The 16,089-nt window shown below is 45.9% G+C and overlaps 1 protein-coding gene across 1 annotated transcript; it reads right to left on the bottom strand.

Annotated features, from left to right (window-relative positions):
- Nucleotides 1-1,025: 1,025 nt before the first annotated feature.
- On the bottom strand, nucleotides 1,026-13,845 carry LOC123029789 (keratin, type II cytoskeletal 7-like). Its single transcript, XM_044443109.1, has 9 exons — nucleotides 13,513-13,845; nucleotides 11,684-11,892; nucleotides 10,010-10,070; nucleotides 8,215-8,310; nucleotides 6,641-6,805; nucleotides 6,430-6,555; nucleotides 4,998-5,218; nucleotides 4,145-4,176; nucleotides 1,026-1,246 (listed from the first exon to the last, which is right to left on the bottom strand). Exons 1-9 carry the CDS (start codon nucleotides 13,843-13,845, stop codon nucleotides 1,026-1,028), a joined length of 1,464 nt encoding a protein of 487 aa, XP_044299044.1.
- Between the last annotated feature and the right edge of the window lie 2,244 nt (nucleotides 13,846-16,089).

The following is a 16,089-nucleotide window of genomic DNA, read 5'->3' on the forward strand; positions in this document are numbered from 1 at the left end:
TGGACCACAACTCCCAGCATTCTTGACCATTGGCCATGCTAGCTAGAGCTGATGGGAGCTGAAGTTCAAAATATCTAGAAGGCAGGATCGGAAAGGTTTGTACCCCGAGAGGTAAAGCAAGTCAATTTAGAGTTTGGGGTCCTTTAAAATGGCTGCTGAACCATTCTCCAAGGCCACCATGCTTTGCGATGCCTGGCATTGGCTAGGCACTTCAGAGAGCCCCCAAGAAGCTCCACTGGCTGCTTTAATTTGCTGTGGCAGATGCCCAGGAAGAGATGGGTGGCAACAGCCAGCTGTGGGGGGGGGGGGCACAGTAATGGCAGCAAGTGATCCCTTGGGTGCCTGATTCAGGGTGTCTGCATCCTTGCCCTCTCTGGTTGGCTGCATGAGCCATGTGGCTCAGTGTGGCTCAGAGTTGAGCCAGCCCCATCCAGAACTCTTCCTCAGATTGGATGAGGAGTTCCGCAGAACTTGAAAGTTTGCTTACTATTGTGTGACATTTTTTATCTCCTCAAGACTTTCCTGAAAGTTCCTGCAAGTCATCTGTGCCCAAACTGCTTTAGCTACTTCTGACATTGCCCCAGCAATATGGAATCGACAGCGGCCTCTCTCCTTCCCATGCTGCACCAGTCATGTTGAATGGTCTGAGGCCTCACAGAAGGAGCAAGACCATGGCTACTTCCCATGCCTCTCAGGAGGCAAGACTATGCTGGCTTGGGAAGGCACCATCTTGTGGATTCCTCCAACATAGATATGAACTTTCAGTGTGAAAAGATTAGTCTATGGCTGAGATACACTACAGTGATTTCTACTCTACTGTACTAATATTGGAAAGGGGCCTTAGTCAGACATTGGCTGCACACAGAAAACAGAGGATTCATTTAAGGATTTAAATAGTTTGCCTCTTGGTCTTGCTGCTTGGCAATGACTGAAAGAGGCATTGTCACCAGCGGGTTCAGGAGAGTCATTGTCAGCATGGAGGCCATCAAGAGGAAGAGGAAGACGCAAAGCGCAGGGTGGTGCTCTTAACGCCTCTTTGCCCGGCGTGCGTCTGGGCAAGAAGAGCTGCAGGCATCTCCACCACTTGTCTCGATGCTTTTTGCGGCTGCACTGTCATCACCACAGGTGGCTTTAGTGCTACTGCTGTCACCTTCGCTGCAGGGGGTGTTTCCAGGTGGAGAAGTGGATCCTGCCCCACGGGGCAGGCAGGTATCATGCACTATGGCCCCCTCACTTCTCTGGACAGCTGAGGGAAAAAAGCCCCACACATTCATATTTTTGCAGAAAACCCAGACTTGGCTTCCCACCAGAATAAAGACATGTTCATGCAGAAATCCCCATTCATAAAGGAAATATTAATATGCATTCATAGGGGAGTTATATCCATTCAGTTCATTCACAAGGACATTCATTTGGATAATAAATTCATACTTTCTTTCCCAAAACTATCTACAACTTGGCTGTGCTGACCAAGGCATGCTGTGGGAGTAGCAGAGCCACTTTTCTGCCAGAACTTGGAATGGACTGTGCCCTTATTTATTCAAATAATTTGTTTGTTTATTCAAGGAAATCCATTTGAAGAAATCCATTCAATGCATTCATATGGCAATGCCTAGGGAAATTCCCAAGGCTTTCAGTGTGGGGCTCATACACCGAGATATCTAAGTCTATAAGAACACAATGTAGTACACGCACACCATGTCCGGGCAGCTGTGTGTATACAAGCAGCTGCCTAGTTTGATGGGACTTCAAGCTCAGATCGTGAAGGTGGGATTGTTGTGGAATCTCAACATGTCCAAGTAGTACCCCAAGGTCTGGGGAGACAGAGAGGGAGGAGCTGAGTTTGGGCTGATGAGAGCCCAGGTCAATCCACCCACGGGAATGGGGAGCTAGGGATTTGAAGGGTCAGGCTGATGGGAGCCCCACTGTACCAATCCATGGAGAGGAGCTGGAGCTGGAGGGTGCACATGTCTCACCGTGGGGGAGTGGGGATAGGGTGCTCAGTCGCTTGTCAAACACAGAAACCCCTCCTCCTGAAGAGGTGGTGCCAGTTGGCAGGCAACAGCCCCAGCAGGAGGTTTCACTGCGTGCAAAACAGGACGAACACAAGCTGTGTTTTATTGGGTGCAAAACAGGACACGATTTCACGGCGCTCCAGCCTCAGGAGTGAGATGCTGAAGGGAATGGTGGATGTTAGAGAGGGTTCCAGATTTCACTCTGGGTGAACTCAGAGGCATGGAGCAATAGTCTACTGGAAAGAGAGCTCTGCAGTCGTGTGTTTACTTAGGAGGAGAACCCCGGCTTACAACACACAGTGCCATGCACCATCGACCTGTCATAGCCTGTAAGTCATTAGAGGAAGTAAGCAAGGACCATCCACGTTCCGAGGCAATGCACCTCTAGTTACAACATCCGAAACAAGCAGCCAGAGCTGTCTCTTTCCATGGGTCCCCGAGTAGGGAAGGGGAAATCGGTGTGGCTTGAGCCCACAGAGGTTGCCCGAGTTCCATCCCAGATCTAATTCTCCTTCATTCCTCTTGCTGAGCATGTTTTCTCTTTCTTGTTTCCAAATGGGAAAAGTACACATTTCTTTTCAAGCATGCAGGCAAATGTGCACTTCTCCCATCAACTAAAGCATGAATACGTATTTTTTTTCCCCAAAATGCACTTTGCTAAAGTAAGCATTTTTCTAATGATTGTTTGACTGCAACTGCAAGTTCAGGAAGATGCGAGCTATGACCGAGGGAAGGCACTCCTGTTAGTCACAAACATTAGTCACATTTGGCATTGTAAATGGGGTATTTTCTGATGTTAAGAAACCTGAAACAAGATTCTCCAGATATGCCTAGCCCAGATCATGATTTAGGACAGGGCAGTGCTGGAGATGGAATGCTTGACGAGACAGAGCCTTGACGGGCTCCAGCAAGACAGTTATGATGCTCGTCAGCTGGCAGAGAAAGTGAGCAGTTTCTGAAGCTCTCGCCCATTGTGGGAAGGATAGAAGGAAATCAGGGCTGCCGCCCAGCTAAGAAATCAGAATTGATTTGCGTGGTTTTCTACCCAGCTTTCTACCAAAAGAATGGCACTCAAAACCCATGTAAAATAGATCACGTTGGTCACACACAATAAAATACAATAACCCCAAAGTCACTGCAGAATGAAAACAGCACCTAACCCACTGACTCACTTATAGGCCAACGGTCTTCTTGAAGGAAGCAGCCTTTGCCTGCCATCAGAAGGACAGCAGAGAGGGAGCAAAGCTTGCTTCCCTTGGATAGGAGTGCCAGGGCTCAGAAGTGACTACCAGAAAGGGCACCTCTCTTGTCACCACTTCAGACAGTGTGGTCTCAGAAGGAAGGCTTCTCCAGAAGATCTTAAGGATTGAACAGGTGGGACCTTGAGTGGGACCTTGCCCCACCTCAGGTAAAGTTTCCACCCTGGACATAAAGAGCTGAGTTCAAGGGAGGAGGGGGTGATGTCTGGTCCAGCTGAGGGCCAGACAAGGCTGACAACTCAGTTCATCTTGGCCTTCCCCTGTGTAAGCCATGGATGTCTTCCAGTTCTATGGGCGTAGCCTCCATCTTGTCTGGCTCAGCTAAAAAGCCCGGCTCAGCAGAGAAGATGGCCAAGGGGTGCCGCATAATGCCATTAATCACACCAACGAATGAGCAGGTGTTTGCTTTCAGAGACGGTAACAAGGTCTGCATTCCAGTACCTAACGAGTTTACATTTCACACATGTGGTTCCTGTGGGACTCTAGCAGCCCTCCCTGTAGCCCTGCTGATCAGTAGGTTGTCTGGCTGCAGCTGGACTTGCCAGGGTTTTCATGCCATTTTTGCTCGAGCTAGGTTGCAAGGTTTCATGGCATTTGCAGCAAAGAGAGCATAACTAGGAGCTCAGCCCCAGAGCTCTTTTCCTGAGCCTCTTGTGCAGACTGGCAGGCTTTGTTGACCATCTGTTCCAGCTGATACTGAACATGTAAGTTCTCCAACGAGGATTGTTGGAGATTCCCCACGAGATGGAGGTGCAAGCATGCAGAACCAGGGCACTGGGCAAATACCCACCACCCAAACCACCCCCTGGGTGTACCCTAGCAAGTGCCATATTGCATTCATTTCATGGTATCAGTGCGCAAACTACTTACAGATATTCACAGCACGCTCCCCTTCATTCAACCTGGTGGGAAATGAAGGAAAGAAAAATTCAGATCTCTGGTTGCATCAGCAGTTAGCACAACGTGACTCTTAGGACAGCTCCACATATCCATGACCTGGCATCTAGCTCTATTCAGCTGTCTGTAAGGCCATCAGTTCAGGGTGCCAAGGGGCAAGGAGTGCTGGCCCCACACCTCACCTGCCTTCTTCTGTTGGACCAGAAGTTCTGAAAGGAGTGGTAACCATGATCTGCTAGACATGCACAGAGTCCCCTGTGGAACAGGGATCCCCGTACTGTTAGGGGTCGCAGTCATTTGGAAGAGAGTAACTGTGCTCAGCTAAATGAGGTTGCAAGCTCCTTTTGGGTCCAACACAGGAAGGGGTATTTGTGAGTGGGAAGGGGGAGAAGCTGGTGTGCATGTCCCCATGTCTGCCCTATGATTATAAAAATATACAAAAGTTTATGTTCAAGTTTTCCAAATGTTCATATCCAGGATTTGTCACAGATGGAATCTTATTATTTATTTATCCTGCCTTTTTTCCATCCAAGGAACTCAAGACAGCTTACATCATTCTCCTCCTCCTTCTCCCAATCTTATCCCCACAACAACAACCATGTCAGGTAGGTTGGGCTGGGAGTCTGTGACTGGCCCAAAATCACCCAGTGGGCTCCATGCCTGAGCAGAGACTAGAAACCTGATCTCCTGAGTTCTGGTTCTGCACTCTTAACCACAACACCACAAGCATTTCATCTCACAGTCAAAAATTTAAATGCAGGCAGACATGTCATTTGGGAATAATAGCTTGTCAGTGAATGACTTCAAAGGGCTCAGTTACACTCACCAGCATTCCTCTCCTTCCAGAAGCCTCCTGTAAGTTGCAATTTCAATATCCATAGCCAGCTTGACATTAATCAGTGCCTGATATTCACGTAGCTGGCAGGCCATGTCTTGCTTGGCTTTGAGCAAGGCAGCTTCTAGCTCATCCAGTTTGCATTTGGCATCCTTCACAGCCGTCTCCCCACGTTCTTTTGCTCCAGCCACCTCTTCTCCTAGCTTGGAGCACTGTGCAAACAGAACGCAAAAGAAATATTTTCGTGCCCCTTCTTCGATATGGCCAGAGTGTGACTCGAGCTAAATTGTGTATCATTGATGTGGTAGCTTGAAGTGCCTGATCCTGCCTAATCTTGGAAGCTAAGCAGGGTCAGTCCTGGTCAGAACTGGGATGGGTGACTTGAGTGTATGATTCTATGATTATTGCTGTGAACTGCCCAGAGAGCTTTGGCTATGGGCAGTATAAAATATAGTAAGAATAAGAATTAGTAGTAGTAGTAGTCATGGTGCAGAAGTGCAGCACAGCGGCCATGCATGTCAGGCACCATGCATAGTGACCAAATTTCTTCCCTGCCTGCTCCTTCCTGCAGTAGTGGGTGAGGAAGGTTGCTAGTTGGGCGACGGGGGATCCACGAGCATCCACAGACTTCCTCTTGACTCAGCTCACTTTGCAGGACCAGGCTGAGCACGAGAGGAAGTCAGCAGGTGGGATGGCTTTCAAAAGGGCTCCTCTCTACCCTAGCAAGCGTGCCCAATGTCCATGCACCACTCACCATTAATCAAGCCCCTTGCAACCCCTGTGCAAGCGGCATCCCTCTTCCCTTTGTTTTTGCTGCGGCACGTGACATGGGACAAGATGCCGCTCACACAACCTTTATTCTGCAAACGCTGGAGACAGACTGCATGCACTTCATTGCAACATTACTGAATTCCAGTTTGAGTGTTGTGAGCTGCCCAGAGACTCCATTGGAGTAGGGAGCTGCATACAAACGTCAAAATAAATAAATAACTTCCTACCTGTTAATTTCCTGATCTGAGTTCCCCCCACATCTGCCCTGCTGGGGGAACCATACAGGTATGTTTGGCCTAACAAGGCACACAGCGATGCTGGGATGACATGAAATTTAAATCAGGAAAATGGGCAGAAAAGGTTAACACTCACCCCTTATCAGTGCCTCTACTCTGCTTTCTTGCAACTTAATTATAGGCCAACTGGAAGAGATCTTATTTGGCCCCAACTCCTGCACTCCTGGGACTAAACACCATCACAGTGGGATGGGATGGGCTGACTGGGAAACAGCGTACATGACATTGTCAGAAATACAGAAATCAGCCCTTGACATCGGGTGAGTCAGTTTCCAAGAACTCCTCCTCTTGTACTTGATACCGCAGTTCGCTGACTTGTCTCATTGTATTTTGAATAGACCATACATGAAACTCACCTGAGTTTTGAGACTGGCAATTTCAGACTCCAGGCTGTGAGCCATACGGGTTAGACCTTGAAGTTCTCCCTTGGCAATCTTCAGATTGTCACTGTGCCTTGCAGCTCTGGTCTTGAGCTCTTGATACTACCACAAGATACAAATTCCCAATTAAGAAGTGGAATGGATCACAAGGATCAAGGGAGCCCAGTCGATCTGCCCAGTTGCTTACCTGGTTCTGCAACCAAGCCTCAGCCTCAGCCCGGCTCCTGGAGGCGACACGCTCATACTGACGCTGGAACTCCTCAATTGCATAGCTCATATCTAGGCCCCGACTGTTGTTCATGTGCACCAAGACAGAAGTTTCGGAAATGCAGTTTTGGAGCTCCGCGATTTCCTGTCATGACAAGGAATGCAAAGACTCATTTACCACCATGCTTCATATAAAATCAAATCAAGGGATGGATGATTTCACTTTCCCTCAATTTCCAGTTTTTCCAAGCTTAAGTTTGGTTCATCCCATTCCCACAACAGTTTGAAGTTTATTTCATTTCAAAGTTGGCCTGAACACTTGCATGTATTTTTGTGTGCATTTTTTCTGATACACGATGTGATTTTGCCTAGATGCACATTTTCCAAGCGATTTTCCTAATGTAATGCATTTTGAGGTTATTTTCTGTAATGTATGTATGCTCATACACATCTTCCCAGATGTATGCACTTTTGTATATATTCTGAATGTTACCTATTTATTTAAAACATTTGTATGCCACCTATTGTGCCACAGCATTTCTGCATTAAATGGAACCCCCCAACATGCCTTATTCACTTTAAGGACATCCAGCAATCCTTTCTTCTCCAGGGCACCATGACTTGCTCTGTTCCTGTGGCATAGGAAAGGTGTTTCGATGTACTAAAGCAATGGATGCTGAGGGTATCTTGCCACCTGGGGCGGGAAGACACATGCCCTGCACTCCAGCCAACACCACGGCCGCTTCCTCTTCCTCCTCCCACCAGGTGAAGGGCTGTGGGGGCAGGCAGTCTTCCTGGAGTGCCTGCCTGGATGCTGGCCTAAGGGGTTATTCCTCAACGTGCGCCACGGGGCAGTAGCCTTGGAACTGCCTATCATTGCCCTTCCCAATCTGCCACCTGAGTGGGGGATTCGCCCTGCCTCATGGGAGGGCCGCCTTGTCCGAAAGTGAGCTACAGAGAAGCTCATAAGAAAAAGATGGACCTGCTGAGACGCAGAATGTTCAGCATGGCGGAGCTGGTGCACCAGATGCAGCAGCACCCTGGTGGATAGTGATCAGCAAGAAATGTGTTCAGTTTGCATCTTTAATGTGAACTTACCCGTTTTTGTATTTTTCAATCAATATGCAAACCCATGAGTATTGTTAGAGATTCAGATTTCTCTGAATTCTGCAATGCTTTTTAAAATATGCATACAAAATTTAGTGAAAATAATGTTAAAATGCTAAAGGAAGATTACTTGGAACCATGTGCACAGGAAACAACATGGTTTACAACAATTCCTACATTAAGAAAAAATGTGTGTGAGTTTTCATGCATTTTTAACCTCGGTCTTTGGTCTGAATCAAACTTAAGAATGAAGAACTGGGAAAAAAACCCTAAGAAAACTTAGGTGAAAGATGTGTCCATCCCTACTGGTGAGAGAGGAGAGATGACACTGGCTTATTAGGAGAGACTGCAAAAAGGAAATAGAAGTCTCCTTTTATGTTATTTTAAACTTTTTTTTTGGTGAGAATTGACTGACAAAGCTTGACAAGCAGTAGAATATCTTATCACCTGCTCATATATGTGGCTCAAGAATCCAATGTGTTTCATCAGGTTTTCCACCTTGCTTTCCAGGTCAGCCTTGTGGGTAACAGCACAGTCCAAATCCTGTGGGAGAAACAGAATCACAATGAGCAGCACCACATTTGATCCTCTTGGGACATGGTGACGTTGGAAAGGATGGAAGTAAACATGGGGGTGGACACCAAGGAAGCCAATGCCATGGAAACTTCAACTAAAAGCAATACAGTGGTCCCTTGGCTCATGAACTTAATCCGTTCCAGGACTCTGGTCATGACCCAAACTGGTCATGAGCCAAGTCAAATTTCCCCATGAGGTTCAATGTAAATAAGGTTAATCCGTTCTGTAACCATTTTTATCACAAAAATGTGAAACAAAGTGACAAAGAACAACAAAGTAACAAAGAATAACAAAGATCACGCCATCCCCCCCCCGAGCACAATTACAGCCATCTCCCCCCATGAGCCTGACCACAATCAGACCCATCTTCCCCGCACGAGTGTGACCGCGATTGTGGCCATAGATGGGTGCGGGTGCACTCGGGCAGGGAAGGCAGGCACGATCGTGGCCACCCCCCCCAAGCACGATCACGGCCATCTCCCCTCCTGCCGGGGCGATCACGGTTGCACTCATGCAGGGAAGACGGGCGCAATCGCAATCGTCACCCGATTCGAAGTTTGCAACCTAAGGCAAAATTTTTCTGAAATTTCTGTTTGCAACCCAATTTGGTTGTGAACTGAGGCATTCATGAGCCGAGGTACCACTGTATTTGAGATGAAGGAGGGGTATTCTCTTCCAACAGGAATTTCAAGAGATGCCAGAAAGCTTTCAGTAACATCTGCAAAGTTTCTCAGAGACATTCTGTTTATCCCTAGAAAACCATCACCAAATTTTGCCTCCACTGAAAAACAAAGTGAATGCAGTAGAGCAATCTAACCATGGGACAATTGAAGGAGGAGAAGCTGTGGATTAACAACCAGTTCCTATGCCTTATTAGAAGAAGAGACAGAGGAGCTATATGTTCTCATTTTTGTTGCTTTTGCTGGCCTCTGTCCCCAAGGAAAGGAAAGGAAAGGAAAGGAAAGGAAAGGAAAGGAAAGGAAAGGAAAGGAAGAATGCTTTCTCAATGAAAGAAATAACTAGGACATTTCCAGGTCTGGTGTATTTCCCTGTAGTTCCACAGGTACATTGGAGAAACAGGAGAGCTTTAAACTCTCTTCCAAACCAATCAGGCTTGCCTCCTTTTTGGCTTCTCTCTCACTGAAGCATGATGGCAAATCACAGCAGCAGCTCTTTCCATGACCACTTGGGGAAGTTTCTTAGGTTTTGCGCAGCACACAGAGTGATTCTCCTCAAGTGAAATATCAGAGTGGTTTTGAAGGAAGCCACAAGAGGTAACAGCTCCTCAGGATAACACAGCTAAGTTCCTTTAGCTTCATTAACAAGATGAGCTCTTCTAGTTCAATTCCATGCCTGTTATTTTAGAAAGCAGCCCTACAAGTCCCAGCATTCCCCAGCTAACCTGTTTTATTTCTGCTTAAACTATATAGGACCACATTGTGAGAGCAGGAAAAATGAGGACTGTTTTTCTTCAGCTAACACTTTGGAAAAATGTGAAATACTTGGGAAAACAGCACCCTACCTTCCAATGGTGTGTGAAAAAGGCCATGATCTGGACATATGCCAGGGCTATAAGCTACTCAGGCAAAATCAATTGGTGTCAATTTCAGGGGTTTGAAATGATTGTATAGAATAGATGATGCTACAAAAATACTGCTAGACTCACCTTTTTGAGTAATACAAATTCATTCTCTGTAGTTGTTCTCCGATTGCATTCGTCTTCATATCTAATTAAATAAAGGGGAAATTTGGAATCAAAATGAAGCAACAATCAGTTGGAGGTGGTGAGGGATTTTGTAAATCACTGAATCACAGAATAGTGGAGTTGGGGATGCTGGAAGTTTTCTCATCTTTATCATTACCATATATTTTTATAAAGCTGAGCCTGGGAGTAGAACTGTGTATAACTCCAATTCAATTTATGTGCAAGTGTTGGCTTTCTTGCCAAGGGAAAGGCTGCCAGTGAGGGATTAGGGGACTGAAAAAGATACCAGTAGGTCCAAAGGGGAGGATGAATTAGAAGTGTTGATAAACACTGTCTTATAGAAATAGTGGGTGTAAATGCTTATTTATGGTTTATCAAGGGAGCAACCCTATGTAAGTTTAGTTAGCATGTGAGCTTTAGAGCTTTTTCTGTTTAAACATGCATAGAATTGTGCTCTAACAGTATTTATTACTTTTTGTAATATGTTCCAAAAATATGTATTTCTAAGAGCATGGTCATAAGCATGTTTAGACAGAAAAAGCTATGCTGGCTGGGCATGCTGGGAATTCTAAGGCTTCTTTTGTCTGAAATAAGCATAGACCTGCACCCTAAAAATATTAATCATTCACCTTTCTGTCCAACAGGCCTCTCAGAGCAATATATAATTATACTAAAAATAGCAAGGTAATTTTAAAAGGAAAACACCATGAAAAACATGGCTTAAAACAGGCCAAATCAGATTTAAAAACAAAGCCCTGTTGAAGTCATACAGTTTTAATTGCCTGTCTAAAACCCAGTAGGAATGTAGTCAACTTGACCTCCATTAGGATGGAGTTCCACAGTCACGGTACTGCTACTGAAAAGGCTGTGTCTCATATACAGACCAATCTTTGTTTCATCGCCCTTTCTAGGTGGTAGAACATGCAGCAGGGCCTGTGATGAAGATCACAAAGTATGGGCAGACTCATATGGTACAAATCACCTTGATAATTAGGATGCTGAAATACTTAATATAGAAAGTTATAGAGTTTTTTCTACATGAGGCATGTATTTTAGGCTCATCACTTCCTAAACACAGTTGTTATTGATTCTTAGATGATGTAATGACCCACCAGTTTCACTTCTTTTTTAAAAAGCACTTTTGAGGGAGTCTTATAGAGCAGGGAAAATGTGGCTTTGTTTGTCAAAGTGAAAGAAATCACTTTTTCAGCTTGTGGATCTGTTACACTAACAGTGCCACCTAGAGGTTACATAACTTAAAAGCAGGCAAAGAAGTGCTTGTGTAGTGTTCAGATCTCTTTTGTAATATAACGAAAAGTAGATACAGCAGATTGTTCAGAAAAGCTCAACGAATCTACATTCAAAGGCTTTTCAAAGGATTCAATTATTATCTATAAATAAGCAATATTAGGGGAGGAAGGTATGAGGAAAGTACTAAGTGATGAATAGGGCCATAGTCCTCCGATAATGTTGCATTAAGATTTCTATGTCATGTGGAAAATCTGTTCCCCCTTCTCCTTATGCCTTCTCCATGCCTTTGGGTATTCACAATGATGATGCATCTTATTAGAGCACCATACAGCCATCTACAACAACAACAAACTGTTTAAAAACCTGGGCACCCCTCAAGCTCACCTCTTCTTATGTTTTTCCAGAGCTTGCTCCGAAGCCTCATGCTCAATCTGTAGCTCATTTCTCTCCCGTTCAAGACACTCCAGCTCCTTCTTCAGTCTACTGGAGTGCTCATTAAAGAGCGGCTCCATGTTGCTTTTCTGACGTTTCTTTTCTTGCACAAAGTCCCATTTTGTTTTCAGTATCAGATTGTTCTGCTCCAACACCTGGACCTGAATTCCAAAAGGAAATGGTTAGTAGGTCTATTTTTTACAGCCCAAATATCATGTTGGGCAAAGCCTACAATTAATAAATGTCTAACAAAACAATATTTATTGATTATTAATATATTTCATGATTCCTCCTCCTCCTCCTCCTCCTCTCTCATGGTTTTCCATCACATTTTTTGCAGGGGGGTGTAACTGCTATATTTGCAAATAAATTCTCTTTTAAAATAGTCAAAATGAGAGCCATGGCATAGGCCAGAGGGGAAGAACCTTAGTCTGGTGGGCCAAATCCAGACCTGCTGGATCCTGCTAGATGATCCCACTCCTGTCCTTAAGGACTCAGCTCCTTTTGCCTGACTGCCATTCTCCAGGGCACTTCCCAGCTTTCCCCTCTTTTGAAAGGGTTGCAATTCCTCTCTCAAGACTTCGTTACTGGCAGAGAGACTGGCAAGTTAAACATGCTGGTCCTGGAATGCAGTACCTCTAAAATGTCATTAGGTCCATGGTTGGAAAAGATTCAGCACCCCTGGTTTAGGCTTGCTTATTTATTTATTAGATTTATATTCCTCTGTTTTCCTACAAAGAACTCAAAGCGGCTTATATCAGTCTCTTCCTGCTGCTTTGAATCTTATCCTCACAGCAACAACCCTGTGAGGCAGGTCGGACTGAGAGTCTGTGACTGACCCAGTGTCATCCAGTTGGCTCTGTGGCTGAGCGGAGACTAGAACCCGAGTTCCAGTGACGCATTCTTCACTGCTACACCACCCTGGCTGACTTTATAGCAATGGGGCCCATTTTCCCCTGGCTTCATGCCATGGCACTAGGATTACATGGAAAGCTTGGGTCTGCCTACTTGTATGAGGCCAACTGTGTGCAGCTTTAGGGTTTGTGATGAAGGGTGACCATTGGGTGGGGAGGACCTGTACTTCTGCTCAACCTGCAGTTCTGGGCCTTTCAGAGTTAAAGCCCTGGAAGAAGCATTTCTTGTCCAAAGGGTGCCACAACCCACAAAAGGCACTTCTTCCAAACAGCATCAATCCACCCAAGCCTTGAAACATGGGAACCTTCAGTCATTACTGTCAGTCCAAATCCTGCTTTGCGCGCGTGCGCACACGCGCGCACGCGCACACACACACATTCACATGTATCTTGGAATCGGTGTGACAGGCCGTGGTTGCCTCCTAAGGAGGTACTGGTTTTATTAAATCCGCCCTGTCCACATTTCACAGATTGTTGGGTATCTTTCCATGCACTGTCCACAACGCACATTCCTAGGGACAGTGGGGCCTTGATCCATGCTGTGGAGGGCTGTTGTTCAGCTCCCATTTAACTAACCGGAAGGGCCTCAAGGCCTTGCACATTCATCTTCACAAGAACAAGCCCAGCAGTATCCCATTACTGCGGACCAAGCTACTAGACCTCTTGCTGTGGGCCTAAAATACGACAGAAAGAATAGCCTCCCAGTTCCCTTTAGCCATAATTGAGTTGTTCCATGCCTCCGGCAGAGTCTTAACAAATTCTGTATTCCTCCTCCCAACCTTTTGTAGTCCACTTGGAGAGCCCTTGGACTAATTTAATGCAGAATATAAATTCAATGAATGAATGAATGAACCGACCGCAACTCACCTTGTTGATGAAAGAGGCCAGCTTGCTATTCAGGCACTGGAGCTCTTTGGTTGCCTGCTGCTTCTCCTTTAGGGCCGCACCGTCGATCCCCAAGTCCAGCGGTTGCAGCAGGGACTTTTTGCAGGAGGTAGGAGGGGTGTCCGATGCCCCTGCAGGAAGGCCTTCGCCAGCTTTCTGGACGTTGTCGCTACATGCAGGATTGGAATAGCTGTAAGGGCCGGCATGGGCAGCTTGCCACTGTCCCTGGGAGGTGGTATTGATGACCCGCTGCGGCCCACAGGGGCCAGCGCTCTTGCTGCTAAAGCCACCTGCTCCTCCAGAAAACGCCCCCATGTTTATGGGAGGACCAGCATTGGAAACACGGGGGCCGCGGCCTACTCTGAGGTAAGGAAGCGCCGGAGACGAGCTGGCGCTTTTTGGATCGCATCCAAAAGCGGGGTTATAAGAGTAGGAAGACATCGCTTCTCGAAAAGTGCTGTGGAAGCACTCAAAGAAATCCCCAAAGGCCTTTGCTGTTGGGGGGAGGAAGGGGGTGGGGGAAAGGAAGGAGGAGAGGCAAAGGCTTTGTGGGATTAAATAGGGCAAGTTGTCCTTTATATTCACTCTGGGAAGCTGGGTTTGGCTGTTTTGGGGTTGGGGGAACAGCAATTTTAGGGCATTTATGAGCTGGGAGTTTTCAGCAATGGGTCGCTCATGCATTGAGCTTAATAACCAGGCCAAATGCAGCTCCCTGTCTGAGTGTACATGTGAAAGGCTCCTAAAATATCACTGGATCGAAGGGAGCCATGGAACTGTGTCACCGACATGATGATGCCCAGTCCAGTTGCAGGTCCTTCTATAAAAGGCATTTCTCATCTTCCTGTAATACAACCTAATTTTAGATTCTGTCTTTGGAGACATCATGGGGAATAAGAGGCTCTCAGGTTCTACACGGTCAGAGAGGCATGAAAATGGTTGCCAAAAAAAGAAAAAGGGTTGTTATTTCACGAGAAGCATGCTCTAAGTGGCAGTTGCCGCATGACGCTTGCCCTGCAGCCAGCACACCAGTGACCATCTTGTTGCTCATGGGCCCAGGGTGTCATGATGAAGCTGTAGCAAATGCCATAATTAACTTTGCATTTTTATTGCTACCCCAGTTGCATTTACTAATTAAAAGCAATAATTATAGCATCTGTTCCTGATGCTGTTGCCACCCTTTGGAGGGCCTGTTTAACTCCCATTAATGGCTCCATTCTTTGAAAAAGAAAAGTAAGCAAAGCGTGTGCCTGTGTGTGCACACGCACGTGTATGCATGTTGCTCCTTTTGGTGCTGTTTGGGGATCTGGGGTGTACCTTCCATGACAGGCATGAAGGTGGAGGTGGAGGGACGCCTGAATCAGTGTGTCCCCATCATGCCCTCTCTCTTTGGGTTCAGGGGTGTGTCAGGCAGTTGATAGCCATTTTTCCAGCATGTTGCTCCTGCCAGGATCTTCATGGCTGATTTGAACATGAGGTTCTGCCGGCATGCAATTGGATGGGTGAGTGAAAGCTGCTGTATGGGCTTGTATGCTGCTGGTGGTCAAAAAAAAAAAATCAGTGAAGATGAACTCCTTTAAGGACTAGGGGCAACGATAACAGAAATAGATACCTTGTATACAAACACAGACCCCAAAATGCACTGACAGCAAAAAACAGATCTGGGCAAAAAACACAAGGCATTTATCATGCATTCATCATTTCCTGATCACAGCAACTCTGTAGTTTTGTTTATCTGTCTAAAGAGCACTTTCAACAGGGTCTATTGTTCCCCACTACCACATGCTCTTTTTTCCTTTTAGAAGCAGGGGAAAAGCAGCATGTAATTGTCAAAGCAAAAGAATACACCTTTTAAATTCTCTCTGTGTGTGGGCCGTTCTGTCGTACCACAGTGCCATCTAGAGCTTATGTAGCAGACAAGCAGAAAAGGAAATGCTCTTGGTGCAAAGCTTGAACCTCAATTCTCTGATGAGAGTGAAAGGAAATACGATGGATTAACAGCCTCATGTAAACAGCAGCAGCTCTTACCGTGTAATCCCACATGTGTCTACACAGAAGTGAGACCAAATGAGTTAAAATGGGACTTAGTTCATGGTGCACAAGTATTGGCTTGCGGTGTAACAGTGCAAACAAATCCACTTAGAAGTGAATCCCACTGAGTTTAATGGAGCACACTTCCAGGAAAGTGGGTGTAGGACTGCAGTCTGAAGAAAGACATTCAGAAGTAGAAAGATGGGTTATAGGGAAAGAGAGAAAGGAGAAGGCACTAAATGAAATTTTAAAAATGAAGTGCAGGAATCCTGCTCTGAGTCCTTGTCTCAGGTCACTCTGTATGAGATTGCTGTGGAATCTGAGATGAAAACCAGAAGGTCTTCCCAAGGATTTTTGAAGAAGTTGGGTAGCTATCAAAGAGGGTTCTCGGAAAAGTTCTCATTTCACCCAGCACTGAGACAGTTCAATTTGGTAAATCTATTCTTGCAAAGAGAAATGAGAATCCCAGATGAAAAACAGAACTTCTTTCTTGGTATCATATTAGAACTGTATGGTCTCCCAGCCTGCAGA

Source organism: Varanus komodoensis, unplaced genomic scaffold, assembly GCF_004798865.1.
Source record: "Varanus komodoensis strain SLA01 unplaced genomic scaffold, ASM479886v1 scaffold41, whole genome shotgun sequence".
Classification (NCBI taxonomy): Eukaryota; Metazoa; Chordata; class Lepidosauria; order Squamata; family Varanidae; genus Varanus; species Varanus komodoensis.